A 25930-nucleotide genomic window follows, 5' to 3' on the forward strand; every position below is an offset into this window, starting at 1 on the left:
CAAATTCAATCCAATTACGTCCGCTACTATAGGCGGCTGCGCCTTGCCTACTCCCCTGACGCTGACATGGCTAGGGGGGCCCTCATTCCTGAAGAGTGCACTCAACAACAGACTTCAACCCAACCAGGAGAATATGCCCAGGTGGTACTCAAAAACAGTCGAGAATTGTGTCCCGACTGTGACACAGATCAGTGACCAGCTTATGAGTACCAACAGCAAGAATAGCCCGGGCAAAGCCCAGCAACCCACTAATGACCATGTTTGTGAGTTTTTCGAAGCAGTGCCACACTCAATTCCCTCTGCTCGATCTTTTCGCGCGTATTCCCTCGTTGGGGGTTGCTTTTTTCCTTGTGGACGCAACTCATGGTACTTGCAAGATTTCTAACCGCATTGCGCCACAACAGGGGAGCGTAATTGGTTCAATGCTTTCTGGACTTCCATCATCGCCCAGGAGAAATGGAACTGCGACCTAATGAACAGCGTGATGTTCGGCGAAGGGTGCTCGACCAATCTCCTACAGAAAGTCTTCAACGCGGTGGCGAACAATAAGGAAAGGGACTTCATCGGTATGACTCATGAGGTCAATAGCGACTACAAAGGCTTGGTAAGTACCTTTCGATTACAACCGTCCGCCAACTCTCCCATTGTTGGTATCGAAGCGAGTGGCCGATAGAGCGGCAAAGAGGCGATTTGACGCGGACTTTTAAGTCCACCGAAAGCAGAGAGTTAACAAAATCCACCAGATCGGGAGCTACGAGTCCATCCCCGGCGTCAAAGACAATATACTCAAGAGGAACAGGATCTCGGCTACGATGCCGTGGGGTCCGGACAAAAATGAGATCGGGGTTCGACAAAAGCTAGCCACGAAGCTGAACTTCCTGGAAACGTTGGCGATGAGCTGTTATGTCTGGACGGAGCCGTGGCTGACCCCCGTGCTCGACTCGACCAACAACAAAGTCTATACTGAGCTGTAAGTTCGCGCCACACTTACCGTCCTACCTCGAGTCAAGTGAAAAAAGAAAAAAGAAGCTAAGGAATGTTCGCAACCCGAATCCAGTCTTGCAGTCGACGAGTATACCGCGGACAATAAAGAACTGGAAAATACTAACCTAGCTACCCTGTATCGAGACTTTATGACTGCTCGTATGGTGGACATGATGGAAGAGGGACTGAATACGGCGAACCTCATGGTCCAAAACCTGGACACGAGCTTCATCACTGCTGCGAGTGTTGCCACAGGGGCCGGGGATGATGGCATCTCAGAGCTCACCGCGTTACAGAAAGCATTCAACACTTTGGTCACGCAATTCGAGCTAAAATCCACGTCAGAACACGTATGTTCCAAATCCATCACCTTGAGTTGGACGAAGCTGGACAGCGCCAAACGCGACCTGGGCGATGAGATTTGCGAATTACCTACCACCACCACTTCATCGTCCAGCACGTCGAGAGCCACCACCACCACAACTACTACCACTGCCGCGCCGTCTCCCGACCCCACGGCACAAGTGGTGATCGCACTTGCCGAAGACGCCAGTTCCCTCACCCCTTTCAGTTGGCAGTTCTTCGATGTCGCAATTGGGGCAACTCTGGAAGCGTGCGACGGCACTGGTGAGATCTTCGCGCCCAACGACGAGGATAGCGACGGATATCCGTATCCGGATGGGGACTGGACGCTGGGCTTCAACGTCGACGGCATGAGTGGCTGCAGCTACTCCGGCACGAGCGACGGGCCTGGCACGTTGACCTGCCCCGCTCTGTCGGCCCCCGTGCAGTGCCAGACTGCAGGCAACAAGGACACCGTCTACTGTTATGGCGTGGACGTCACATCCATCACTCCGATGGTCGTGTGTTTGTGGTGATGAGGCGGCGCTCTCGATGGTGTGCATGTGCGTGTGGGTTTGTGTTTGTAAGGTACATAGATGTGCATAAAGTTTTGATGTTGTCGTATTATTTAGATGGAAAATCCAGTACCCCCTCGTTTTGTTTTAACAGATTGTCCGCAACCGTACCGTTAGAGCCAGGCCCATACCGCCTACTACTAAGTTCTGGGCACCAGGCAGTCAGTCTGTTTGGATCAACACCATCTCCTTGGGAAGAAAATCCTAAGTAGCAGACCTTGATGGCTGGGGAAAACGTAACTATGGAGCAAGTAGCAAGGCATTTCGGAAAATACTGCACCGATAATAGGGTCAAGTCATGCAAACTGGCATTTATACGTGTAATCTACTAGATAAAATACTTTGCATACGAATTGCAGCCGACTGTGGGTCTCTGATGTAAATCTGGTTCTGCTCGTGCCAATATCTTGTATGCATTGAACAAGCTACTGAGCGCAGAATTTGTTCCAATAAAATGATTGATTATTGGTACAACAGCACAAAACAAAATCTGTAACAAGGAAAGATACTGATGGTCAAGATTATGTGGATATTGGTGGAATAAGCAGCTAAGATATTTGGAGTTTGGTTGCAGCTAACTGCTCCGGTCCTAGATTAAAGATAGGTTGGGATCTAGAAAAGACTGCGACGGAAAACTACTTTCTCCGGCTTTAACTATTACTGGATGTTATTAAATATATCCAGGTGACTTTTGAATAATATAAGCCAACTACTATCTGACCGTGCTATTCAATCATTTATAGAAGCTTCCGTAGATTAAACAGCTAGTAACAGTCTACCAGTATTAGTCGACTCAAGCCACATTCCGCTACTGACTATTTGTATACTTATCTTATACTTCAGGCTAATTAGTGAATAACAGGCATCACTAAGTGCAATCTCTATGGTCATGTCGAGTGAATTATAAGCAGAGCTAAGTAACCACATTCAAAGGCCTCCCCCTGCACCACTCCTCCACCGACAGCTTCAGCCGCTGCGAGTAGTTCGCCATCGTCCTCTGGGCCAACCACGCCAGATGCGGCGTCACGATCAGATTCAGCCCCTCGGTCCCCTCCGCCAGCAAAGGCGAGTTGTCCGGCCCCGCGGGCTCCTGGAAGAAGACATCCGTCGCTGCGCCGGAGATGCGATCGTCCGTCAACGCGCGGACCAGCGCAGGCTCGTCGATGACGCCCCCGCGCGACACGTTGACCAGCACCGCATGGGGCGACATGGCCTCGAACTCGGCCGTCGAGATGAGATTCCGCGTCGAGTCCAGGAGGGGCACCGCCACGAAGAGGACCGTGCTCTGCCTGACGACGGTCTCGAACGGAACCCGTTCGAGCCCATCCTTGCCGATAGTTGTAGATGTCGTTCCGCCACCCAGTGGCTTGCGGTCGGAGATGATCACTTTCATCCCCATGCCGCGGGCGAGATGAGCGATTCGCTTGCCTGTTTCTCGACTGTCAGGAAAATCACATGAAAGAATAAACAATTATTCCTGGGTCAAAGAGGATCTCACCAACGGCCCCATTGCCGATAATGCCCGCCACCTCCTCCTGACAAGTCAAGGGGGGCGCGCCCGCCTTGTCGAGGAAATCGAACATCAGCGTCTTCCGCCGCGGCCATTCGCCGGCGCGCGTCAGGGCGTTCATCCCCAGGATCTTCCGGCGCGCGGCCAGGTGCAGTGCGATGGCGTGCTCCGAGACGGATTCGGTGTTGGCTCCCGGGATGTAGGAGACGACGATGCCGCGGTTGCGACACGCCTCCAGGTCGATGCAGTCGGTGCCCACCGCCACGACCATCACCAGCTTGAGATTCGGGCTGACCTCGGCAGCGAGGGCATTGGCGTCGACGCGTAATGCGGAGAGGACGATCACTGATGCATCGTGGATGCGCTCGTGGAGCTCTGAGGGAGAGGTCTGCGGGTAGACGGTCTTGGTGTAGGTGTGAGGGGCGGGAAGGTCGAAGTCGAGGATCTCCACGAAATCACCCTGGAGGTAGACGATGTGATGTTGGGTGGGAGAGATTTGTGTCATTCTTGCGGCTGAGTCACTCAGAGATGTGTACAGTAAGACGGACTACTTCGTCGGTGGTTGAGGGACAGTGTCAAACTTCTTATACTGACTCGAATTTCTTCCCCTCTTCGATCTTCCTTCCGCGCCTTATCAGTGACATCTGACCCACCGTGTTCGGGCGAAGCGCTTCGGGTCTCATCGCCTCCACGTCTCGAGTCAATTACACACAGGTGCATTAGTTATCACGAGCTTCATCGAATGACTATAATTAGAAGATCGCATGCATGAGCCCGGATTCAAGCCGTCTGGTCAAGCAATCGAACGACTTCATGAAAACTGCTTACAGCATGGGGCGGGCCTCCCTCTTCACAAATATCCCCTGGAGGTAGCGAGCCAAATCAGCAACATCCTCCAGCTCACCCATCCATCCGATATATTGATCGGGCCGCATAGCGATCAATCCTCCCCTCAATCGATCTACTCCCCAGGTTTCGTATCCTTTACCGTCGGATTGTTGGCCCCAACTACATGCACTATCACTCCATACCTTGGTAAGGTCGCAGCCCTCATTCTCATCGAAGTGGTACACAACACTGGGAAACATATCCAACTCTACATCCGCGAAGGGTGCGCTGTGAATTGCTCTGACATCGATGAGTGAGTCCAGCTTGTCTTTGGCCGGGGTGAATTGCCTGAGCAGACGAGCCAATCCATCGCCGCATGCCCATACACGACTTGCTTGTTCCCTTGATCGCACGTCTCCAGCTAGAAGCAGGATCCGGAAGCGTCCGTCACTCTCCAGCATCTTCGTGGTCCATGAAGGCAGACCATTGGCTTGACTTCGAAGTCTCACCGGAACAAGTTTCTCGCCGGGGGTAAGGTGTTGGGCTACTGCCTTTGACTGCTTGCAGACTAATGGACTCTCGCGGTAATACGAAGTGTGGCCCTGAGAGAAGTGCTCTGTCTTGCGCAGAACGTCCCTCATCGCTATCAATGTCTCTTGTGCCACCGGGGCTGCGTGACTCTTTTGCTGTTCCTGCTGTAAGAAAAGTGCAGACCATTGACGGTCAAAATCAAGGAGCATTTCGGCCAGGGGGTAGCGTTCGGACTTGTACGTGTCGAGGATCGAGGGCTTTGCGAGACCCTTTGCAACAAGGGCGACCTTCCAGCCAATGTTGAATCCGTCCTGCATGCTCATATTCAAGCCCATGCCCACCTTAGGCGAGTGAGTATGAACTGCATCTCCAGCCAAGTACACGCGACCCTTAGCGTTCGTTTGTGCAATTCTCCGACCAACCTGAAGGCACAGGCCCAGAAGACACAAGTTATTGATGAGTCCAGGTATGGGCTAGGGTTGAACATGCCTGGTATACGGTCCACCAATCACAAACATCGAAGTCGAAATAGAAAGGACTCATTATCTTCTTCACCCTTTGTCGGACTGATTCTAGGGTCACTGCCAACCGATCAAATTTCTGAGAAACCTCTTGTTCCTCCTGCAATGGGACATAAAAGCGGACCAGGTTCTTTTCTCTCGGGACGATGAGCACTGTGCCTGATGCATTGGTTAGGCTTCCAATCCGACGCATGTCCGCTGTAAATCATATTAGCATCGTAGTTATCCTTCTTGCCTGGAATCGGACACTGACGGTAGTTTGTGATGGGAACGATGTCAATAACTCCCCTGGAGCACAAGTACAATGTTAGTTCCCAGCAGCAAGCTTTGTAAACGACAGCGCTTCGCTCACCCACCATATGTGATCTGTGGTCGAGCCTTCGAAGGGGATATTGAGCTGTTTCCTAGTCCAGCTGTGCGCTCCATCGCAGCCAATCACATATTTGGCCTTGAGCGTCTCAACCGTCCCAACCTTGTGCTTGCGACGCTGAATCGTGTCCTTCTGATCATCAACATCCACCGCATGATTGAGAGACCTGTCCGAGACACCGTGAGCCGGCGCCGGAGAGGCTTCTTCTTCACTAAGTGTCCTCAGCTTGAGCGTAATAGGATACGCATGTGGATCGCTCTCAAGTCCTTCATCATATTCCAACGACTCGCCGATGACGCCCCTCTCCACTTCGAGGTTGGAATGTTCTGCGATGGCGTCTAAGAGGAAACGCTCGATACGACCCTGGCTCAGCGCAGCGATAGCGTATGGTGGACTAGGTTCCAGGTCCGTGGTAACTTGGCGGCACAGCTTTCCGTTCTCATCAGGCCCCTACATCCAAGGGTCAGTTATGTGGTCTGAGTCCTGCGTTTGTAAGATACTGACCCAAGACGTCATACTAAACACTTCATGGCCTTCTTGAAGGACCCGCTGGGCAACGCCAATACTGTCGAGCAATTCCAGGGTTCGGCTCCTGAGTCCATCTGCATGGCCTTTGAAGACCTTGGTCCCTTTCTTGTCGATGACGCGAGCATTAACACCACAGCGCGCCATCCAGTAGGCAGCCATCAGCCCCGATGGGCCTGCCCCGATGATCAGCCTGCGCAACAGTAAGTGACAGACTTTCAAAAGCGAATTGAAGAGAACGTACACATCGGTATAAGACTCGATTGTCTTGGCCATGATAGAGAATCAACAGTTTCAGAGACTTCTGTCGCCCAGAAAGCAACGTAGAGCAAAATTGGCGTTGGTTTCGAAGGTGAAGTCGGGGGAAATTGAGCTATTGTAGCGTCGGAGGGAGGTGGACAGCACGTACATATAGTGCCCGAACAACTCAAGAGGTGACCTGGATCATACGTCGTGTCGGCGGAGGGTTTAACTCGTCCACTAGCGATTCACGAGGTTGGCGCCGACCAATAGTTCACGGATGAGCAAGGACACTCCTGATCGACATCATCTTTCTCATAGTTTGTGGCACCCTAAATCGCCGATAGGCTCTTCGGCTCCAGCATAAAGGACAGCATTCGTGGTGTGCGTGTGTGGTTGTGTGTATGTATGTGTCTTTCTCTCCGATCGTCATAGATGGGCAGGAGGCAGGCAAGGGCTGTGAGTTAGTGGGCCAGCGACGTACATTAGTCGAGCTGAGGTAGGCGATAGTATGCAAGTAAGTGGCTTGGGCGCAAAACAGTGCTGACTGACTGACACATTGGGAAGGGAGGCCGAAGCTGGCCTCAGGCAGTGCGGAACTATGGTTGGACTAAAGACCAAACTATAGTTACACACCCACCACCTTAACACCTTAACCATGTGAGTATCTCAGTATCCTACCTCCCAACACACTGCTGTCTACTTATTCCTCACCTACCTGAAATCTCAGAAGCTTCCTTCTCCCACATTCACACACTCTCCATCTCCCACAGACGCGCTGCGCCTGAATATGTGGCTGGCAACCCGCGCGCCACCACGATCTCGAATGCCACGACACGACTAACCCTGCCGAAGAATTTGCGGTGCAGATTCGCACCAGATGAAAACGTCAAGATCGTCAGGGCCGTTACTTGATCCGGAATGATGATCGGACGCGCCTTGATGGCAAATCGCCGGAGAATGTGGGAGCGCGGCGTTTGAATGGACGATGAACCGATTGCCCCGGAATGCTGGGCGTGCAGATGATGCACTTGACAGATTCCTTCTCGTGGAGGTGGAAAGTCTTCTGTCGCATAAACATAGAGGCTGGTATACGGGCCAGAAGGCTATAAAATGATGGTCAGATTCGTGGTTCGAAGAGAAGAAACAATCAGATCTCATTCAGCATCTTCACCAGACAGAACTACTATATCTTCCTTCGCTGGCTTGAGCTCAAGCTCTTTGTCTTTGCAAACCATCTCCACAGTTCTTTGAACTGCTCATCCTCCCTCGTCTTGAGAATAAAAAAATAAACAAAAACCACCCCCCACAACTATCAACATGCAGTGGTCAACCGTGAGCACCCCACCATCCTCCCTCCAACCAACCCAAACCACATTCCCCAAGTACTAAGCTAACCCCCACCTTCTCAACAGATCACCACAATCCTCACCCTCCTCCTCCTCAACACCACCCAAAGCTCAGCCTTCAGCATCGCCCGCGTCTGGGCAAGCTTCTACACCGAGTGTCCCGCCGACGACTCATCCTCCGACACCCCGGCCCCATCATCACCATCCGATGACCCCACCACCACAAGCACCAGCAATACCAACAGCGTCCTCGCCAACTTCTTCGCCTCCTTCTTCCAGCGCACGGACGACCAATCGGCCACCGTCGTCATCGACGTCTACTCCGGCACCTGCCAGGCCTTCCCCGTGGGCCGGCGCTACAACGCCGACGCCATCTCCTTCAACGCCGAGGCCGTCTACACGGGGCCCTACGACCGGTGCAACGTGACCGTGCACGAGGTGCCGGGCTGCGTCGACGCGCCCTTGATCGAGGTCCCCATCCAGGCGGACGGCAGCGCCGCCGCCACCTGCACCGAGCGCGAGTTCCACTCCCTCTCGCAGATGTGGATCATGCTGCACTGCGAGACCGACAAGAAGTCCTCCTCCACCGGCACAAGCATCGGAAAAAGCAGCACCACCACCACCACCACCAGCAGTGGCGGCGGTAGTGGTCAGCAGAAGCCCTCGCAACAGGCGCAACCTCACGGTGATGATGATGATGATGATGACGAGTCTCAGTCACAATCGTCCTCGTCCACGGATCCCAAAATCCCCGAGATCCCCGCCATCCCTGACATCCCCAAGCTGCAACCCACGATCTTTTCGAAGTTGCACGCCGCGCTAGAAAATGTCACCGCCGCCACCAATGCCGGTGCTGGGAAGGCGAACTCGACGGCTCCGGTTCTGTCGCGGTCAATGCGCCTGCGGCGCGCGGCGCGCACTCGCTTGTCGAATCTGTGAATCGATTTCTGCACTTTTTCCTGTTGTTGATGTTCTTGATTTGAGTTTTTGTATATTCTGGGCCTCGTGTATCTTGTATATTTGTCAGCCTTTCAGCGATTGGGTGATTGATTTTTGTGGCGTCTGGAGAGTACAGTACAAGTGTGCACAGATCTATAGAAGTGTTATGTATCATACAACAATATAATAAAGCTTTATGTTCAACAACGAAAACCATAATTATCATCTTACATGACAACCGCTTATTCACATACCGGGCTCTGAACCGAACTTTAATATACACGAGGGTCCGCAGACGCAACTTTGCCCATATCACCCTTATCTTTTGGGCAAGTAACCTCGACAAAAGACTACGAACGAGGTACTCAGAAGAGAAGCCACAGGTCAACCGATCTGAACAATTAGGACGCATAAACGCACAATAGAACGCCGTATAACTGCCGCCGCTGAAGACCTAGGATGAATCAAAAACCAAAGCTGTCAAGTAGGGAGTTCGCATCAGGCTCATGGAACATCGTGGGCGGCGGTTTCGGCGTCTTCTGTGATGCAGCAGCCGGGGTATGCGGTTTAGGGGCCAGGCGCTCCTTGGCCGGCAAATCTGCCACCACGAGACTACTCCGGCGTCGGAGCAGCTTCCGGTAATCAGGCTCCTCTTCTTGCAGGTCCAATGGAATCTCTTTCGTCTGTTTGGGGATTGGCAGCCCACCGAGGAACTCCCAGTGTCGAACGAGATCCAGTGCAAGAAGGTCACAGCCCATACGATCGTATAGACGAGCGTTGCGGGTGACAAAACTCCATTCCGCCTGCGGGGAGATTTTCGATGCTCCCTTAAGTGTTTGCAAGGTCTTTTCACGGAGCTGCTTGTAGAGGACGACCAATGCAGGATCGTTGGAGAGGTATGACTTGGCCTGCAGGGGAATCATCCCCGGTGGCCCAGGTGAAGATGGCGTAGGAGGTATGAGCGACTCGACGGGAGACTTCTCATTATTAGTATATCTCGCCACGTTAGGGTGGCAGGAGTGAGTGACTCACGATCAACGATTGGACGGCCATCCCGCGACGTCCTAGCATCCAGAACGCCCAAGAAGCCATCCATCGATTGCCATCGGCAGCAGCCTCAGGAAGCACCCTTTCCTCGAGAAGCTCCTTCAGAACAGGCCCATCATCGCCTTCATATGCACGGGTGATGGCAATGGCAAGCTGAAGATCGCCCACCTGATTCACACATACGAGAGCAGCGTCGCGTATATGCCCAGCAAGTAGGAAAAATGTGGCAGCGTATTCTACCGAGAGTCAATCAGGCACAGCTCCCGAAAACATCGGCGGGTAGAGGTAAACTCACCAAACCTCCGCTTCCCGAGTAAAGCATAAGCGTTCTTCAGTGCTGCTGTCTTCCATCGCGGTTCGTCGAAATTGTTTGACAGCAAACGTTGCGTCATCGCTTGCTCACGATGCCAATGCGCCATGCGCCAAAGTCCTTGGAGAATATTTTTCTTCCGGAGAGCAAGATAGTACAATGAGCAGTCGACCGGATTCTTCTCCTCGGTCTTGGTGTACTCATTTCGAGCAACCACCTCGAGTTGGGCCCGCTGGTACCTGTTAGTCTTATGCGGGAAATCGGTCGGTATGATATCTAGACTTACCACGGCAGCAGGGTTCGACAGCCACATAAAAATGCCGCTCTCACGAGCTGACTTCCAACCCACTTTTCCACCATACTGTCGCGAAACCAGATCGACCAGAATATCCTGGCTACCGCTATGAAACGCCCACACGATTTCTCTCCATGACACTGTATCGCTGGTGGCGACTCCCTGAGTTCTGCGCAGCAGATGTTGTCGGAAAAAGAGGAGATACCGAGCAGCATTGTCATCCATTGAGCGCCGGTGCTTCTCAACGGTGGCCACACATTCAACGGTGTCAACAAGCCGGAATTGTTCCTGGCTGGACAGCTGCGGTAGGGCAAATCGTGCCAGATTCTCATTGAGCGCAACAGCTATATTCTCATCCACCACGGTCACCTCATCCTCCAAGGAAAGGTCGGCATACGATGAATTGAGCTCTTTTGAAGTCGCTTTCTGTGGGGTCTGGGCTCGTTAGTGACACGGCATCGCGGTTAATGATTTAAAACATACATCATGCTCGAGATAGAAGTCCTCCAGAGACATTTCCAGGAATCCATCGATGTCGTCCCCTTCCGTGTAGAATTTGAGTTTCCGATGAAGGTTCAATAGTATGGAGTGCACCAAATTTGTTTTTCCGCTAAGGATGCACTGTGCCAGAAATTGTGGATGGAAAACAGGTAATGGTCCATTGAGTCTGCTCACGACATCAAACAGGTCAACTGTAGAAAGGCCACGAGCAGGTATACGGAGTTGAGATATCAGGTGATCAGCAGCACTGATCTCATTTTCATATATGAATAATTGGTTTCCAGCTCCGATGGCGAGATGGCCATTGCTAAGCCAGCAGGAGTCTCCAATGGGATGTGGTGTGAGATCACGGATCCAGATCTCTCGGATCTGTGTCCAGGACGGACGCGAATCAAGATAATCGTAGCGCAGTTGAGAGAGAAGAATGACTTTGTGTGGAAATCCAACTGCAAGGATAGACTGCATATCCGGGGTAGATGTCCAATCCAGGTCACGAATGGAGTCTTGCTGCGAAAAGTGCTCCTCGAATTCTAGCTGCGCATCGTTCGTATCCCATATCGTCAGATGTGTACGATCTTCGTCGACCAGGGCAGCTTTCCGAATGGAGCTACCGCTAGCCAGTGACAAGTTCGTGATGCCTGTTTCGACTGTAGATGTCAGGAGCCAATCGACGCGATTGTTGTCCCTATCAACCTTGGCCGTCCACGTTCTGACGGTGCCAGACTTGGTGTATGACAGTGCAATATCCGGCGAGAAGAGATCGAAAAAGCCGGTCATTTCAGCTTTGCGCCCAGCTGGATCAACAGGTAAAATGTAGGCGATGTCCTCTTGGATGCCAAGGTGAAATGTGCAGAACTTGCGTAGACTGCACTCGGGCTTTCCCAATTTCGAGTTCGGCAGCTGTATCTCCCAAGCTATTCCATCCATGCCACTCGCAATGGTTGCTATATACACGACACCATTCAATTCCGCAGCAGGAATCGGTAAGACACAGAGTGGTTTGCTGGAGAGCTTGAATTTTGCTGCTGCAAGCTTTGTCGCATGGAATGAACGAATATCCCAGACGGAAATCCCATCATGATGAAGATTCACAAGGAAGTCCCCGTCGCCGACAACACAGCTGCGATGAATATGCTCTTCTGCTATCAGTGCACACTGCCGGAGCAGCGCTGATCCACTATCTCTCTGTTTCTGCCTCCAAATCAATGCTTTGCTGTCATCCGTACGAGAGGCGAGTGTATCTCCAATGGCATTACGAACAATCTTCTTGATTGGCCCATTGTGTCCTGTCCATGATGCTCTCATGACAACTCGGTTCTTGCGGGGTGCTGGGTCGAATAGTACGTCGACCGGCGAGTCGAACCACTCAATCCGACCGTCGAAGTGGTGAACTAGGACGGCGATTGAGTCGCCCGGCTCTGTGCCCTGGAAAGCGCACAGCTGCGCATAGTCCTCTTCAATCGTCAACCCAGGCATGAACGCAAAATTCAAGCCCTCGACATGGAGAATGTTGAACACGTTCAATTCCGCCTTGGCCTTCGACCCAACATCTTGCAACGCCCAGGCCGACATGTGTCCCTCGCCGTCTATTACAACGCAGATTTCCGGGCTCTTGTTTGCCACTTCAATTATATGCTCCAAGGCGTGATTATCCGTGTTGCCTGTGCCACGCAGGACGGCCTTCTCGGTCGCGACGCAGAAATCCCGGCTGTCAACTATGAAGCCGTACCGACGAGAGGTATCCGTATCCTTTGTTGCATGTCTCGGCTGAACCGATGCGCCCATGTCGATCTGCGTCCAAAGTTGCAAGGCAGTCGAAGCATGATTGTCTATCGTCGCCCAAACCCTGATTTTATTGTCCGCGCACAGCGTGTAGAAGACATTGCCCATCGACTGCTCCCTATGGTAGGGTCTGCGCCAATGAATCCCAGTGACGACCGTCGGATGTGGAAGATAAGACACTTCAAACCGAATGTTATTCCCGAAGTTCAGCCTTCGCCAGACCTTCACCATGCGATCATAATGTCCGGCGGTCACCAAAAGCGTCGCATCGGGGGAGAACTGGGCGAACTTGACCGTGCTTGCCAGTGCTTGCTTCCACACCGGTCGCGGCTGATCGTTCAAAAACCAGAGGGTAAGGTGGGAATTTCCCAGAAGCAATTCATCGGGCGAGCCCCACGAAAGGGTACGGATCGTCTCGTCGTCATTATCGCTGCGGAACGTTTGCACTAGGGACCACTATACAAAGAGAAGCATTTTCAGTATCACTGTCCTCGGCCTTGTTCTTGTCCGACTGTACCAATTTCCACTCTGTGTCATCTTAGCAGGAACCGACCTTGAGCGTTTCGTTTTGGATTCCATATGGTTGGTAAATAAAGACATCGGGTCCACCACACGTGGCAATCTTGCCGGAGACTTCATCAATCGTCACTGCCTCTAAGACATCGGTATCGTCGACGTAGATGGTTTGTAGGAGCTTGTGTGGACCGCCGAGGATAACCAGTGCTTGGCCGGAAATGTACACCTAATACGAGACGACGCGCGAGGGCAATAGGTCAGCGAAACCGCAGAGAAGTAACAACGAGGAATGTCGCATGGAGGTTCAGTAGGGAGCCTTACAATAACGCGAAGACCATCCCACAGCGCAGTGCTGAACGACTGGAGCTTCGTCGGGGGCCTCCCCGGCAGTACCGCTCGCATAGAGGCGGTGGTTGTTGGGGGTTGGACGCGTGTTGCGCACAAGATGAGGTTACACCATTGCCAGGTGCAGAGTCACGAAGCGTCTATCAAGAGGATAGGTAGTAAGAGACAAGTCAGCAAGAAAGGTCGATGTGGCGACAGGGAAACCGAGGGGGTGGAAGTTCACTGGAGGAGGGGAGGTCATCCCCGATTGAACAAGCTAAGCTGTTGCTCTCCGCTGCTCCTCCCGCCTTCCGCCGTGTGACCATCGGCCGATCACTTGCAATCCGCTTGAGTGTCCCTGTTGCTCCACTGTCCCAAAGCGAACATACAACGAACAAAGCAGGTAAGCCTAGCAATTCTGGAAGAGGGCATGTATATGTGGTGTTTAATATCTCAAGTGAAGTCATTATACAGTACATCGAATCCAAGTGTCTATGCATATGGTACGTCATTCATGACCGATATATAGGCCCAAAGTATATGTAAAAGGAAGTGAAAAACCAGAGTCTACACGCTATCATAACAACGCAAACGGGTATCATGATCTTAATCAAGAAATTCAAGCAAGCCAACAAAGAAAGCCATCATCACAACTTGAAGATGATAACAAGCAGGGTGCTCATGTTCGTCGACCAGATGACCGCCGCCCGTCCGTTGGCGACTCGGGCTCTTCATCCACGAATCGAACACTTGTGCCAAGCGCACTACCTTGTCCAGCACGACGTCGACTAGATAATGTTCGAGGTAAGGCGCCCGCGCGTAGTAGTCGGCTAGCAAAGGGCGTATACAAAGGTGTAGCCGGTGTGGTAGAACCCTGGGCCACTGGCGGCGCCGCCCGCTTGGTCGGCGATGTGAGGAAGTTAGGGGTCGCTAGAGGTGTTGTTGAAGTAGCCTGGGGTTCTGTAACATAGGTCTTGAACGGAGTCTCGACCTGATAGTAAGGATCGAAGAGGCGCCGGTTCGTATCGAGTCCGAGGGGAGCATCAAGGTTCCTCCGCGGACTAAGCAATGGCCCTGCGGTATCTCGCGCTTCGAGTTTCGCTCTTGCTTGGTCAAGCCAGTTGCGGAACATGCCACGTGTATGTTTTCTGAGGTTGCGGTCCTTCATCGCGTCGGCCATTTCAGAGAAGCGCCTGACTTGGAAGATGCGGAAGCTCAGCTTGCGAAGCTGTGAGCTGGCCTGTGATAAAGCATGGAGATGGTGTATAGCGTTGGCTTGTTCCTCCTGGCGACGAACCTCAGCCAGATTGTCAGCCCAGCGAGTCAATTGTTCTTGCACGTTCTGACGCGCATAATGATTGTCAGCATAACCACACTCTTGTATCCGAGTGATTGTCCTGTCTTGCCATCGGCCCAGAAGCTCAGCTGCGGTAACCAATACTTTCTGTCGCGAGAATTGTATGGCTTGATGCTCTAGGTCAGCCACAGTACGAGCTTTCGATAACCAGTGCAGAAGAGCATCGGTTGCAAGCTTGATTTTATGCTTCCTCCGAGTCTTGATGTAGGCTTCCTGGCGACGCCGTTTGGCTGATTCTGTCGCAGCGGCACGCCACTGTTTGGTATACTTAGTGGCTAGGAAGTAGAACCTAGCTTTTTGTGCCCATTCCTCGATCTTCGTCACATGCTGAAGCTTTGAGCGCCAGGCCACAAGCGATTCCTGAGCGAGACGTGGTGCATAGAACTCAAACGCAATGTTGTCTCGTTCATGTTGTACGGCAAGTTGATTCCGCCAACACAGGAGCTTAGAACGAAGTAAGTCTTTGGTTTGCCGTCGTTCATAGGCTTCTGCACGATCAAGAAGTACTGAGTACGTCCCGCGCACATTCGTCACAAACTTGAAGAAGGTTTCATGCTTGATTCGTTGTTCCCGGATCCGCTGCATCAATCGAAATCGTTCGGCCAGAATCCACTTATACATAGCTTCTAGCTTCAGGCGTTCATCAATGCGGGCATGAAGAGCCTGGCAACGAAGCAGATCATTCCACGCTGTCCAGGCATTACGGACAATGCGGTGTCGATCCATTTCTCTCGCCTGCTGTAACATCTGAACCCTGTGAATCCATTGTTGATACGTTGATCGGAGAATTCGGTTATCCACCATGTGTGAGATATGGGCAGCGACCGGCGCTAGATGAGTCTGAGCCTTCCATTCTCTGAAAGTCTCACCTAGAAGCTGACGTCTTTGTATCAGAGACGCTTCCTCTTCAATAACATTTACGTCTTCAGTCCTGTGACGCCAGCTTTGCCAAGCAGATGTGAGGAGATTGTACCGACTTCTGACTTCAATATCATGAATTTGCTCCCTGTTTGTTCGAAATTTGCGCAGCCAATACAGTAAAGACCGTCTCTTTAGACAATGGTCATACCACTGAGGGGCACGCTGCTCGCAGAAGTGCCAGAACCACTGCCAGTAAGCAGCATTGGTCAACTTCTCGTCATGCATGGCCGTCGCTGCCGCCTCCGCCTGCTTGAGCTGTCTCGTCCTTTTCCTCCAGGCATTGAAGGGTCGCCGCAAGGCAAAGCGTTGAGCTTTCAATTCGTTCACTGCAGTGATTTCTCGCCACGCGTTGAAGTATTTGACACCGAGAATATGTCGGCGAGCGGCGGAGGTTCTTGCAACCTCCTCTGAGGTAAATTGCGCCCAATGAGAGAACGCTTTCGTCAACAAGTAGAGATCCCGAGCCCGTCCAGCGCGCTCCTCAAGATGATTGAAGAACCTTTCTGTTCGTTCCGCCCGACGCTTTTCGAGGATTTTCCCATGCCATGTCTCAAAAGCTTGGCGCAACAATGTGCCTCTGTCTCGATTGGAAGCGACAACCTCCATATGCTGATGGGTCTGTCTTCTTTCCACAGCCTTCTTTAGCCATTGGGTCAGTATTCGGCGGTGAATCGCTCGTTGGCGATACATATTGAAAGTCGAGGCGTCACGCAGCAGGTCTGAAAGTGATGGCCGATACAGGAGTTCTGGAGGGGCTTCGGGTCGCCCAAAGGAGCCGCTAGCCTCATCTTGAGAAGAAGAATACTGATCCTCCCCATCATCGGAGCTGTTCGAAGACTTTGATGGTTGCGAACGCGATGCCTCGGCTATTCTCTCGGAGCGGTCTCTGTCAACAGCAGCACGAGCATACAAGCCATTTGGCATGGGCTTCTCCTCCGGTGCCGACTCTGATTGCGCTGCAGCCAGGAGATCAAACCGATTCATGAGCCGACGACCCACATCAAGGAATTGGGCGATCAGTTGTGTTCTGTCTGGAGAGTCGGTGCCCCCCTTTGAGGTGATCGCGCGCTTTGTGTGTGGGGTGGAATCCGGAAAGGGATACTCGGGTTTGCCGATTTGGAGTCGCGACATCGAGGACCGTGAGCTCGGTCGGTTAATGAAGCTCCGTTGAGTGGGATCGTCACCGACGTCGTACATGGAATTGAACGAGGCGCGTCTCCGCAGAGGCGTTTGCATTTCGGAGTAGGTCGGTTCAGTAGATTCCCCGGTAGCGTCGTGTCTCCTTTTCCTAACCCGGCTTTCAACTGAAGGCACAGTGTCAACGTATGTGTCCTCCTGCCCATCATCGTCCCCGATTTCAATCACGATTCCCATCCGTTCTAGCAAGCTTTCGAATTTCTCGAAGAGCGACTCCCCCGCGATGTCCTTGCTCCCCATCTTAAGCAAGAACCGCATGCAGGCGTAGCCCGGATCCGCGTCCACGCCATGTTCTGCAATGACCTGATCGTAAGCATTGAAGAGCACTCTGTATGGGAGGCGCTCGACTTCTGGATCGCGCTCGGCGCGAGTGATGACTTGGTAGAGGAGGCCGACATCTGGTGTGCAACACGAGCCCATGTTAGCATCCCTTAAGGGTTCGAGCAAAATTGCAATAGTCAAGTCACATACCGTCGTCTGAGAGCAACGGGTCTTCAAAGGACAAAGGTCTTCGCTGGAGAGGAACGGGAGGCATCGAAAACTTCGCGGCCTAGGGCGCGTTTTGTCGCATATGGGTCATGGAGGCGGGAAAGGATATCAACCATTGCGAGGCCCTTGGTTGGGAAGTGACCTTGGAGTCCCAGAGTGCTCAAGTCTGAGAGGTATGATAATCGAACGCGATCCCGATGGACCTGCAGACCCAATGGCTACTACGGCCAGTGAACGAGCATTGACTTCGGCGGAGGGAACCACTTAATTGTTTTGGCCTCGTGTCGCGCCGGGCGATGGAATGCATTTTGGTCATGTGATACGTTACGTAATATGGGTCCCTTTGCCTGCGTCGTCGCCATCGTCGATAATGCTGCCAATCACTTACTGACTGAGGCCCTCTGTCAAGTGCCAAACTGTAAGAGAATAATAAGCAAATGCCTTCAACAAGGACAAGACCTATCGAAAAGTTTGCCAAGGCCACGGCCAAATGCTCTGCAGAGGTATCCCTCACGTCCCTCCTGCTTGTCTCACACGACTGTTCCGTCAGGCATCATGTACACCCAACTGACTGGTGACTGGATCCTAGGCGGCTGCATATGGCAAATGTGTTGTTGCTGACTATAATGCGGTACACAAAGACATGTGCGCCAGAGAATTCATGAAGCTCAAAGACTGTTTTCTGGTAGAGTGAAATACCGACATTCTCGGGTGAATAGATGACTGATTTGTGTGCTACAGGCGGCCTCAAAGAAGGTTTAATTTAACTGAACTGTATTGGGCGGCAGAACAGAGGGTTTACTAGGCGTATTGGACTGGCCGGGCATGCATTATGTCTAAATGATAAAAGACAAAAATTTTCGTGTAATAAATTGGGATAGCGAAGAACTCATTTTATCTCATAACGGGGAAAAAAAACAACCACTGGGAATTGTATGAATCTAACTGTTGTCGTTGCACATCTTAACTTGGCCAAAAGTTTCTACAGCTTCAGCAACCGCAACAAGAAGGTGGCCTTCTGGACTTCTTGTTCTTCCTGAATGATCATCTGAGGCTCATCGCCACTTGGCAGCTTGCCGTCAACAAGCTCGTGGCGCTCAAGCGGTCTGCGCACAACCTTTTCGATAGCCTTGGCCTGCGTCTCAAACGCCTTGTTGATGCCAATGTCTTCAGGGTCGGACAGAACCACGTACTCCATCTTCACGTCGTCGGTGGGCACCAGACCGGCCTTCTTGCGGAGACGCTGCAGGCGGTTGATAATCTCACGGCCCAATCCTTGCTCGGCCAGGTCGGGGTACAAGTTCGCATCAAGGATGGTCACGAGCTCATTGTCGGTATTCGATTCCATGTTTACCGACGAAGAATCCTCCTTTAGACCCTTCTTCACAACAAGATCGCCCTCGATAAGCTCAATGCCATCCACGAGCATCTTCTTTTCAGCGACGAACTTCTTGACGTCTTCACTGGTCAGCGAGGGCAATGCCTTCTTGACCTTCTGGACGTCCTTCTTCAACTTCTTGCCGAGGGTGGGCCAGTCAGCCGAAACACTGTACTGAACATTGTATTTGGCCTCATCAGAAGAAAGAACAAGCTCAAGAACGTTCAGTTCTTCCAGAATGTAGCTCTGTAGAGACCTGACATCTTCAAGGTACTGCTCGTCCTGGTGAATGACGACAAGCGTTTTCAAAGGAGTCTTCAGACCGATGTTGCGTCGCTCACGGGAGGTACGGGCCATTTCGATGACCTTCTGCATCCGGCCGACTCTTCTCTCAACGACTTCGTCGAAAAGCTCCTCGCGCACCTCAGGGAAGGGGAGGAAGTGGACACTACGGCTATCCTCAGCCCGGAGCGCCTCGGGAATGTGGGGCAGGAGCTTCAAGTAGATAGTGTCGGTGAGGAAAGGGGTGAAAGGAGCCAACCCCCTGACCAGAGTGTACAAGACCTCGAAGAGGGTGTTCAGGGCGTGCTGGGTGTCATCAACACCGTTCTCACCCTTCAAACGTCTACGGTTGAAGCGGATGTACCAGTTGGTGGTGTTATCAATCAAGCCAAGCAGACGAGGGACCACAGTGTACAAACGGTATCCTGCCATCTCTTCGTTCACGAACTTGAGAAGACTCTGACAGCTGGCCAGGATCCAGCGATCCATGACATTGGTGTTGGTAGCTTCCGCCTTGGGGTCGAATACGTAGTCGAAGCCCTGGGTCTTTTTGAAGAGAGCAGCTTGTCCCTCGAAGAACTTGTAACTGTTCCACAAGGGAAGAAGAACCTTGGCAACAATCTCTTTGACACCGGATTCCTTAAACCGGAGGGGCTCTGCTCGCACGACGGGAGAGTTGATCAAATACAATCTCAGGGCGTCGGAACCATATTTGTCCATGACCAGGGCCGGATCAGGGTAGTTCTTCAGACGCTTCGACATCTTCTTTCCATCTTCCGCAAGAACAATACCATTGACGACACAGTTCTTGAAGGGAAGCTTACCGAAGAGGTGGGTTCCCAACACCGTGAGAGTGTAGAACCAACCTCGGGTTTGGTCCAGACCTTCCGCAATGAAATCACCAGGGAAGCTCTTCTCAAATTGGTCCTTGTTCTCGAATGGATAGTGTTGAGAAGCGTAGGGCATGCTACCTGACTCGAACCAGCAGTCAAACACTTCACTCACACGGCGAAGGACACCCTTGCCCTGCTTGCTTGGAATAGTGATGTGGTCAACTTTATCACGGTGAAGATCGGTGAGCTCTCCCTCATAGCCGCTAAGCTGCTTCAACTCTTCGACGCTACCAACCGCAACGACTTCCTTGAAGTCCTCGCTGACCCACAGCGGAAGGGGAGTACCCCAGAAGCGATTGCGGGAGATGTTCCAGTCACGGGCATTCTGAATCCAGCTAGAGAATCGGCGTTCCTTCACGAAACTAGGCACCCAGTGGGATTCCTCGATACCTTGAAGCATCTGTGGGATGATAGGGCCGATCTTGACAAACCATGCAGGCACGGCTCTGTAGATCAAGGGAGTATCGGAGCGCCAGCAGAAGGGGTAGCTGTGAGTGATCTGGCTGTCAACGATCAAGCGACCAGCTGCTTTCAGGTGCTTGATGATAGCCCTATCAGCGGCCTTCACATGTTGCCCTTCGAAATCCTTAACCTCGGCGGTGTAGCAACCAGTTTCATCGACAGGGTTGGGAGGGCTGCGATCTTCATTGATGACACCATGTTCCACAGAAACCTTGTAATCGTCCTCACCAAAAGCGGGAGCTTGGTGAACGATACCAGTACCATCCTCGGCAGTGACATACTCGGCGGTCAAGACACGGAAGCCGAATTCCTTGAATTCTTCGTAGAAGTAGTCGAAGAGAGGCTGGTACTTCCAGTCCTTCATGTGTTCACCCTTGAAACGGTCGACAATCTTGAATTTGGCCTTCTTAGGGTCCTTGTACAGTGTACGGAGCAGGGATTCGAGGAGGACATAGTGCTTTCCGGAGGCTTCGTCAAGGATCTTGATGTATTCGAAGTTGGGGTTGACTGCGAGAGCGATGTTGGAAGGAAGAGTCCACGGCGTGGTCGTCCAGGCAAGGAGGGCAGTCTCAGGGTCGTTCACGAGGGGGAATGTGACCACAACGGCGGGATCCTGAACATCCTTGTAGTTCTGCTGGGCCTCAAAGTTACTGAGGGGGGTGTTGAGGGCAGTCGAGTAAGGCATAACACGGTAGCCGCGGTAGACAAGACCCTTGTCGAACAGCTGCTTGAACACCCACCAGATAGACTCCATGAAGCTAGCATTCATGGTCTATGATACTTGATTAGAAAACACTCTTGAAGCTGAATGATACTTTGAAATGACGGGGTGTTCAGGCGACACGAAGACATGAAACTAATATAGCGCAGAGAGACCTACCTTGTAGTCATTGTCGAAGTCAATCCAGCGACCTAGTCGTTCGATAGTCTCCCGCCATTCCGAGGCGAATCTCATGACAATGGCTCGGCACTCCTCGTTGTATTTCTCGATTCCAATCTTCTGAACGGCCTCCAGACCCGACATTCCCAGCTTCTTGTCAATCTCATACTCGATGGGAACACCGTGGGTATCCCAGCCAAACCGACGCTCGACATAGTGACCCTTCATAGACCAATAACGGGGGATGATATCCTTGATGGTCGAGGCGAGCAAGTGACCGTAGTGAGGAAGACCAGTCGCAAATGGAGGGCCATCGTAGAAGGTGTAAGGCTCGCGGCCCTCGGAGAGTTCGACCTGTCTCCGGAAAGCGTTGATCTCCCTCCACCTCTTGAGGATGGCCTCCTCTTCACGAGGAAAATCAATGGACATGACGAGCAGGTGAGTGCGGTCGTCGAAAAAGGGAAAGGGGGGGGAGGCTGCAATCGATACGATCTGCGCAGAGAGTGGATGGCCGCGGGGTAGAAATAGAGTCGTGCGCACGATAAAGTCGTGAGTCACCCCGCGGTTGGAATTTTAGCCAAGCTGCACAAAGGAACCAACCTAGTGCGTGCCCCGCCTGCCGCCGGAATGAGGCGCGCCAGGACTCAAGGTTCCTAGTACGTAGCCACAATACTTAATATTATCCACACGTGTCTAGCTCTCCTACACATGGACCCTGAACCAGCTGGACCATAATTGTTCATGGATATCTACGGGGTCTTATTTTGTCTACATCCAACGACAGTGAGGGCTGATGCATAGTCCAGCTTTCTCGACGCTGCAACCTACTCATCCTCTTCATCATCCTCTTCTTCCTCTTCTTCATCTTCATCCTCATCTTCCGCTTCAGATACTTCTTGTCCGAGATCCTTCAGGCGTTGCTGGAGAAATCAATGAGTCACTTACATGCACGTCAGAGTTTGGGTAAAAGGGTAAAGGGGTGACTCACCTTGTCCTGGTTTCTCTTGGCTTCGAGATCCCCAAAGACAATGAGAAGATCTTCTAGTTCGGACTGTGCCGCCTGGCGTGCTTCTTCCTTCTCGCTGGCCTCAGATCGGGCCTTCTCAAGCTCTTTTCGTACAGCTTCCAGGGCTGCTGCCGACTTCTGAGCTTCTGCTTTAGCCTGCTCGACCTCGCTCTCCGCCTTCTCAATCCTCTTTTCTAGCGCAGCGTGTTTGTCTGAGCTGTCATGGCGCACGGATTGCAGATCTTGCGTAGATTTTTCTATGGTCGACTGCAACTCGGACTGTAACCCTTGCTTGGTGGTCTCATGCTCGGCAATTTCGGCCTTGTGTTGCTGCTTGATCTTGTCAATATCCGACTTCAGAGTCTGAATTGTGTCATTGAGGCCGGACACTTCATGCGCGTGCTTCTCAGTGTTCGCACCGCTGCCCGACTGGAGGTCCTCAATTGTTTTCTGCAGCTCGGACACTGAGCTTGCATGCTTCTCTCTATCCGCATCGAGCTTGGATTGAAGGTCGTCGATCGTTTTTTGCAGCTCAGACAGTGATTTTGTATGTTTCTCTTTATCCGCACCGTGCTTGGATCGTAGATCCTCAATCGTTTTGTTCAAGTCAGACAATTTCTCGGCATGCTTGGCCTTCTGCGTATCAAGTTCAGATTGGAGCGTAGTTGAAGTCGAGCTCTGAGCGGACAACTCTGCCGCATGCTTCTCTTCGCTGGTTTGCAGTGCGGATTGAAGGTCATTGATCGTCTTTTTCAAAGAAGATAGCTCCTCGGCGTGTTTTCCTTTCTGTGCGTCGATTTCGGACTGGAGAGTACTAATCTTCTCGCTCTGCGCTGACAATTCTGCGTGCTTGTCGTTGCTAGCTTCTAGCTGAGACCGCAGGTCTTCGATTGTCTTGTTCAGGTCAGACAACTCCGATGCATGCTTTTGCTTATTCGACTCGAGCTCGGACTGAAGTTTGCTGGCTGTCTTTTGTAACTCAGACACTTCAGCGGTGTGTTGTTCTTTGTTGGACTCGAGTCCCGCCTGCAGAGATTGGATTGTGCTGTTGAGGTCCAGAACCTCAGCCACATGCTGTCCCTTGATCTTTTCGGCCTCGGAACTCAATTTCTGAATCGTTGCCTTCAATTTGGCAATTTCGCCTACGTGCTGATCTCGAACTCGAGTAAGATCGGTTTCCAGAGACCGGATATGCTTCCGTAGATCAGCTGCCTCGCCTTCATGATGCTTCTTGGCGTGATAGAGCTGCCTTTCGTAATCAGCTGCAGTTTCCTTAAGGCGTTTTTCACAAGCTCGAATCTGCTCCTCATGCTTCCTTGAGAGTTCGTTTTGATCGCGCTTCTGCTGCTCCTTCAACGCCGCGATATCCTTTTCGTGACTTCTTTTGAGCGATTCGGTAACTTGCTGTAATTTGGTGGACTCTACAGCAGTAGAATCTCGTGTCTTTCGGTGTTCTGCTTGCTCTTGCTCAAACTTTGACTGCAAAGCAAGCAGATCCTCTTCCAGCTTCTGTACTACATTGCCTTTCTCTTCGATTTCCGCTCGAAGAGTATCAACTAGCTCACGTGATACACCTCTTTCCACTCCGTTGGTGATGATGGATATTTCCAGTTCGGGCTCTCGGTCGATTGCACGAGTCAAACGACTGAAATTGTCCTTCAAGAATTCGATGAAGGCCCGATCAAAATAAATCTCCGGCAGCCCGCCATCGGATTGTGCTCCAACTGTTTGTGGTAGGACCTCGAAGTCACGTACCAAGGAAGCTTCTCTAAACCGAGTGATCCGGTCAATGTATTGTTCTCTCCCCAATTGATCGAGAATCAACTTGTGCAATGTCTTGCGAGGTATAGGCGAGTCTTTGGAGGAGAATTCATATATAATTCCCAGTAGGATAGTGCAGAGGCCAGGCACAAGCACATTGGAGACCCCACGATGTTTGACCTCCTGGAGTAAACTCTGAATGCTGCTGCCCTCGCCCAGAAAATCATTCACGGCATCTGGCTCCTCATATAGCCAACCACAAAGCAACATCAAATACCCAAGGGTGATACGCTCATCGTCGCCGCGCTGCAAACCGGTGATCAGGTTGCCCACTATAGTCTGAATACAGGTGATCACTTCTTCGCCTTGTTCAGCATCACCCTCGGTCACTCCCATGGCGATTTCCTTTGCTTCGGCGTTCTCCCAAAGCAACTGGTACATGAGTACAGCCGCCATCCAGGTTTGATAAGGATCAGCGTTGCCACGAGACTCTGGTGGCGTGAGTAGAACGGATAGAATGTTCGGGATCTGGTCTTCGCCGCTGACATGGCCTTGAATCGCCCGGCCCAGTACATGAACGCGGATTCCAGAATGGTTCGCAAAGAATGCCTTTACACACTCACAGGCAGCTAGACGTGCGTCTAGGAGCGAAATAGGTGCAGGCTCTAGTGTCAGTTTGAGCAAGGCTTCGATCACATTGATCGGCTGAGTCTGCTTGGCCTCCGTGGTGCCATTCGCAGCAACATTATCGGCCAGTTGTGGGCCCCAGACTACCTCCACATCACCGAATTTTTCCTGTAGTGGTTTGTTTGCACGGATAAGGTCTGCGCATGTTGCAAGTGCCTAGGAAAGTAAGCATCGTGCTGAAGGCAATGGAAATTGAAGAGATCCAACCTTAGCCGTCACGTTGACATTGAATCTTTGACCGAAAGCTGTGCTTAACACTTGCTCCATAACGCCATGGTTCCAGAAAGCCATCTGGTTTGCAGGAGTGTTGACTCCTCCCTTCACAAGAAAAAGCTGGACAATGACCAACAGTCCCCAGATGTTCTTATCACGGTGAGCGAAGGTCCATTGCAGTGTCTGGTCTTCGGGCTCCTGGTCTTGATTTGCGTCGGCAAGAAGCTTCGCTAGTCGCTTGACACAACCCGTTTCACGGAAGTATGACTGGTTCGAGATGTTGAGCCGTAAAAGATTGGCCAGTAAAGAGAGGCAATCTTCAACGACTTCCGACCCATGAATCAATGCGCCTTCAGCGTCTATCAGGGAGAATATAAGATCGAAGGCATTCTCGAAGGCAACAAGTTTCTGGAATTCCTCCGATGCTGGCGTGAGCGCGATGAGAAGAAGCAACGCCTCTAAGGATAGCAACTATGCATTAGCGCGGGAATACAAAAATAGTACTCGATTTTGCAGGGAGCGTACCATTGCGCACCGGTTCTCGAGAATCTCCCAATGCGCTGACGAGTCTCGGGATACCCAGAGGCGCAGTCAGAATACACTCCTGTGTCCTTTCCGGCCGCGCACTAGAAATTTGAAACATCAATTGCAAGGAGTAGAGGCGAGAGTAGAAGTCGCGTGTATCTAGCAGATCGAGGAGCGCGGTGATATTGTCTTGTCGCTTCCGCCCAGTCAGCAATGCCTTACGGAACACGTAGCGAACACCGAACCTGGGTGAATTCATCTGACAACCAGAGAGCGATTTCATCGGACGCTTCGGGCTGGATCAAGACTATGTTAGAGCCTCTAGTTCATCAGAGCTGTCAGAGAGAAGAAGACCAACACTATTCTCGTCGGGAGTGAACAGCATCAACA

General features: G+C 51.9%; 8 protein-coding genes across 8 annotated transcripts; 3 read left to right on the forward strand and 5 right to left on the reverse strand.

Moving 5' to 3' along the window:
- The first annotated feature begins 642 nt into the window (after positions 1-642).
- BO95DRAFT_443742 (uncharacterized protein) lies at positions 643-1929 on the forward strand. The gene is made up of 2 exons (XM_025586720.1): positions 643-970; positions 1058-1929. The coding sequence occupies exons 1-2, from the start codon at positions 813-815 to the stop codon at positions 1860-1862; spliced, it is 963 nt and encodes a 320-aa protein (XP_025441311.1). The 5' UTR covers positions 643-812; the 3' UTR covers positions 1863-1929.
- Positions 1930-2782: 853 nt separating this feature from the next.
- Positions 2783-4045, reverse strand: BO95DRAFT_164907 (D-isomer specific 2-hydroxyacid dehydrogenase family protein). The gene is made up of 2 exons (XM_025580758.1): positions 3400-4045; positions 2783-3329 (listed from the first exon to the last, which is right to left on the reverse strand). Exons 1-2 carry the CDS (start codon positions 3914-3916, stop codon positions 2815-2817), a joined length of 1032 nt encoding a protein of 343 aa, XP_025441312.1. The 5' UTR covers positions 3917-4045; the 3' UTR covers positions 2783-2814.
- A 1-nt stretch (position 4046) lies between these two features.
- On the reverse strand, positions 4047-6581 carry BO95DRAFT_164910 (putative phenol 2-monooxygenase). Its single transcript, XM_025580759.1, has 6 exons — positions 6431-6581; positions 6166-6379; positions 5648-6111; positions 5545-5579; positions 5260-5489; positions 4047-5192 (listed from the first exon to the last, which is right to left on the reverse strand). The coding sequence occupies exons 1-6, from the start codon at positions 6460-6462 to the stop codon at positions 4236-4238; spliced, it is 1932 nt and encodes a 643-aa protein (XP_025441313.1). The 5' UTR covers positions 6463-6581; the 3' UTR covers positions 4047-4235.
- A 1165-nt stretch (positions 6582-7746) lies between these two features.
- Positions 7747-8714, forward strand: BO95DRAFT_482885 (uncharacterized protein; the record flags this gene model as incomplete). The annotated part of the gene is made up of 2 exons (XM_025590266.1): positions 7747-7761; positions 7842-8714. The coding sequence occupies 2 exons, from the start codon at positions 7747-7749 to the stop codon at positions 8712-8714; spliced, it is 888 nt and encodes a 295-aa protein (XP_025441314.1).
- Positions 8715-8915: 201 nt separating this feature from the next.
- Positions 8916-13733, reverse strand: BO95DRAFT_482886 (WD repeat protein). Its single transcript, XM_025590267.1, has 7 exons — positions 13487-13733; positions 13203-13391; positions 10850-13105; positions 10358-10801; positions 10057-10303; positions 9747-9997; positions 8916-9691 (listed from the first exon to the last, which is right to left on the reverse strand). The coding sequence occupies exons 1-7, from the start codon at positions 13565-13567 to the stop codon at positions 9179-9181; spliced, it is 3981 nt and encodes a 1326-aa protein (XP_025441315.1). The 5' UTR covers positions 13568-13733; the 3' UTR covers positions 8916-9178.
- A 246-nt stretch (positions 13734-13979) lies between these two features.
- On the reverse strand, positions 13980-17499 carry BO95DRAFT_515198 (Sfi1 family protein; the record flags this gene model as incomplete). The annotated part of the gene is made up of 2 exons (XM_025591735.1): positions 13980-17362; positions 17436-17499. The coding sequence occupies 2 exons, from the start codon at positions 17497-17499 to the stop codon at positions 14169-14171; spliced, it is 3258 nt and encodes a 1085-aa protein (XP_025441316.1). The 3' UTR covers positions 13980-14168.
- Positions 17500-17833: 334 nt separating this feature from the next.
- BO95DRAFT_443746 (uncharacterized protein) lies at positions 17834-18375 on the forward strand. Its single transcript, XM_025586721.1, has 3 exons — positions 17834-17956; positions 18043-18138; positions 18195-18375. The coding sequence occupies exons 1-3, from the start codon at positions 17891-17893 to the stop codon at positions 18213-18215; spliced, it is 183 nt and encodes a 60-aa protein (XP_025441317.1). The 5' UTR covers positions 17834-17890; the 3' UTR covers positions 18216-18375.
- Positions 18281-21877, reverse strand: BO95DRAFT_443747 (isoleucine--tRNA ligase ILS1). The gene is made up of 2 exons (XM_025586722.1): positions 21349-21877; positions 18281-21240 (listed from the first exon to the last, which is right to left on the reverse strand). The coding sequence occupies exons 1-2, from the start codon at positions 21775-21777 to the stop codon at positions 18436-18438; spliced, it is 3234 nt and encodes a 1077-aa protein (XP_025441318.1). The 5' UTR covers positions 21778-21877; the 3' UTR covers positions 18281-18435.
- Positions 21878-25930: the final 4053 nt, after the last annotated feature.

Source organism: Aspergillus brunneoviolaceus, assembly GCF_003184695.1.
Source record: "Aspergillus brunneoviolaceus CBS 621.78 unplaced genomic scaffold BO95scaffold_41, whole genome shotgun sequence".
Lineage (NCBI taxonomy): Eukaryota > Fungi > Ascomycota > Eurotiomycetes > Eurotiales > Aspergillaceae > Aspergillus > Aspergillus brunneoviolaceus.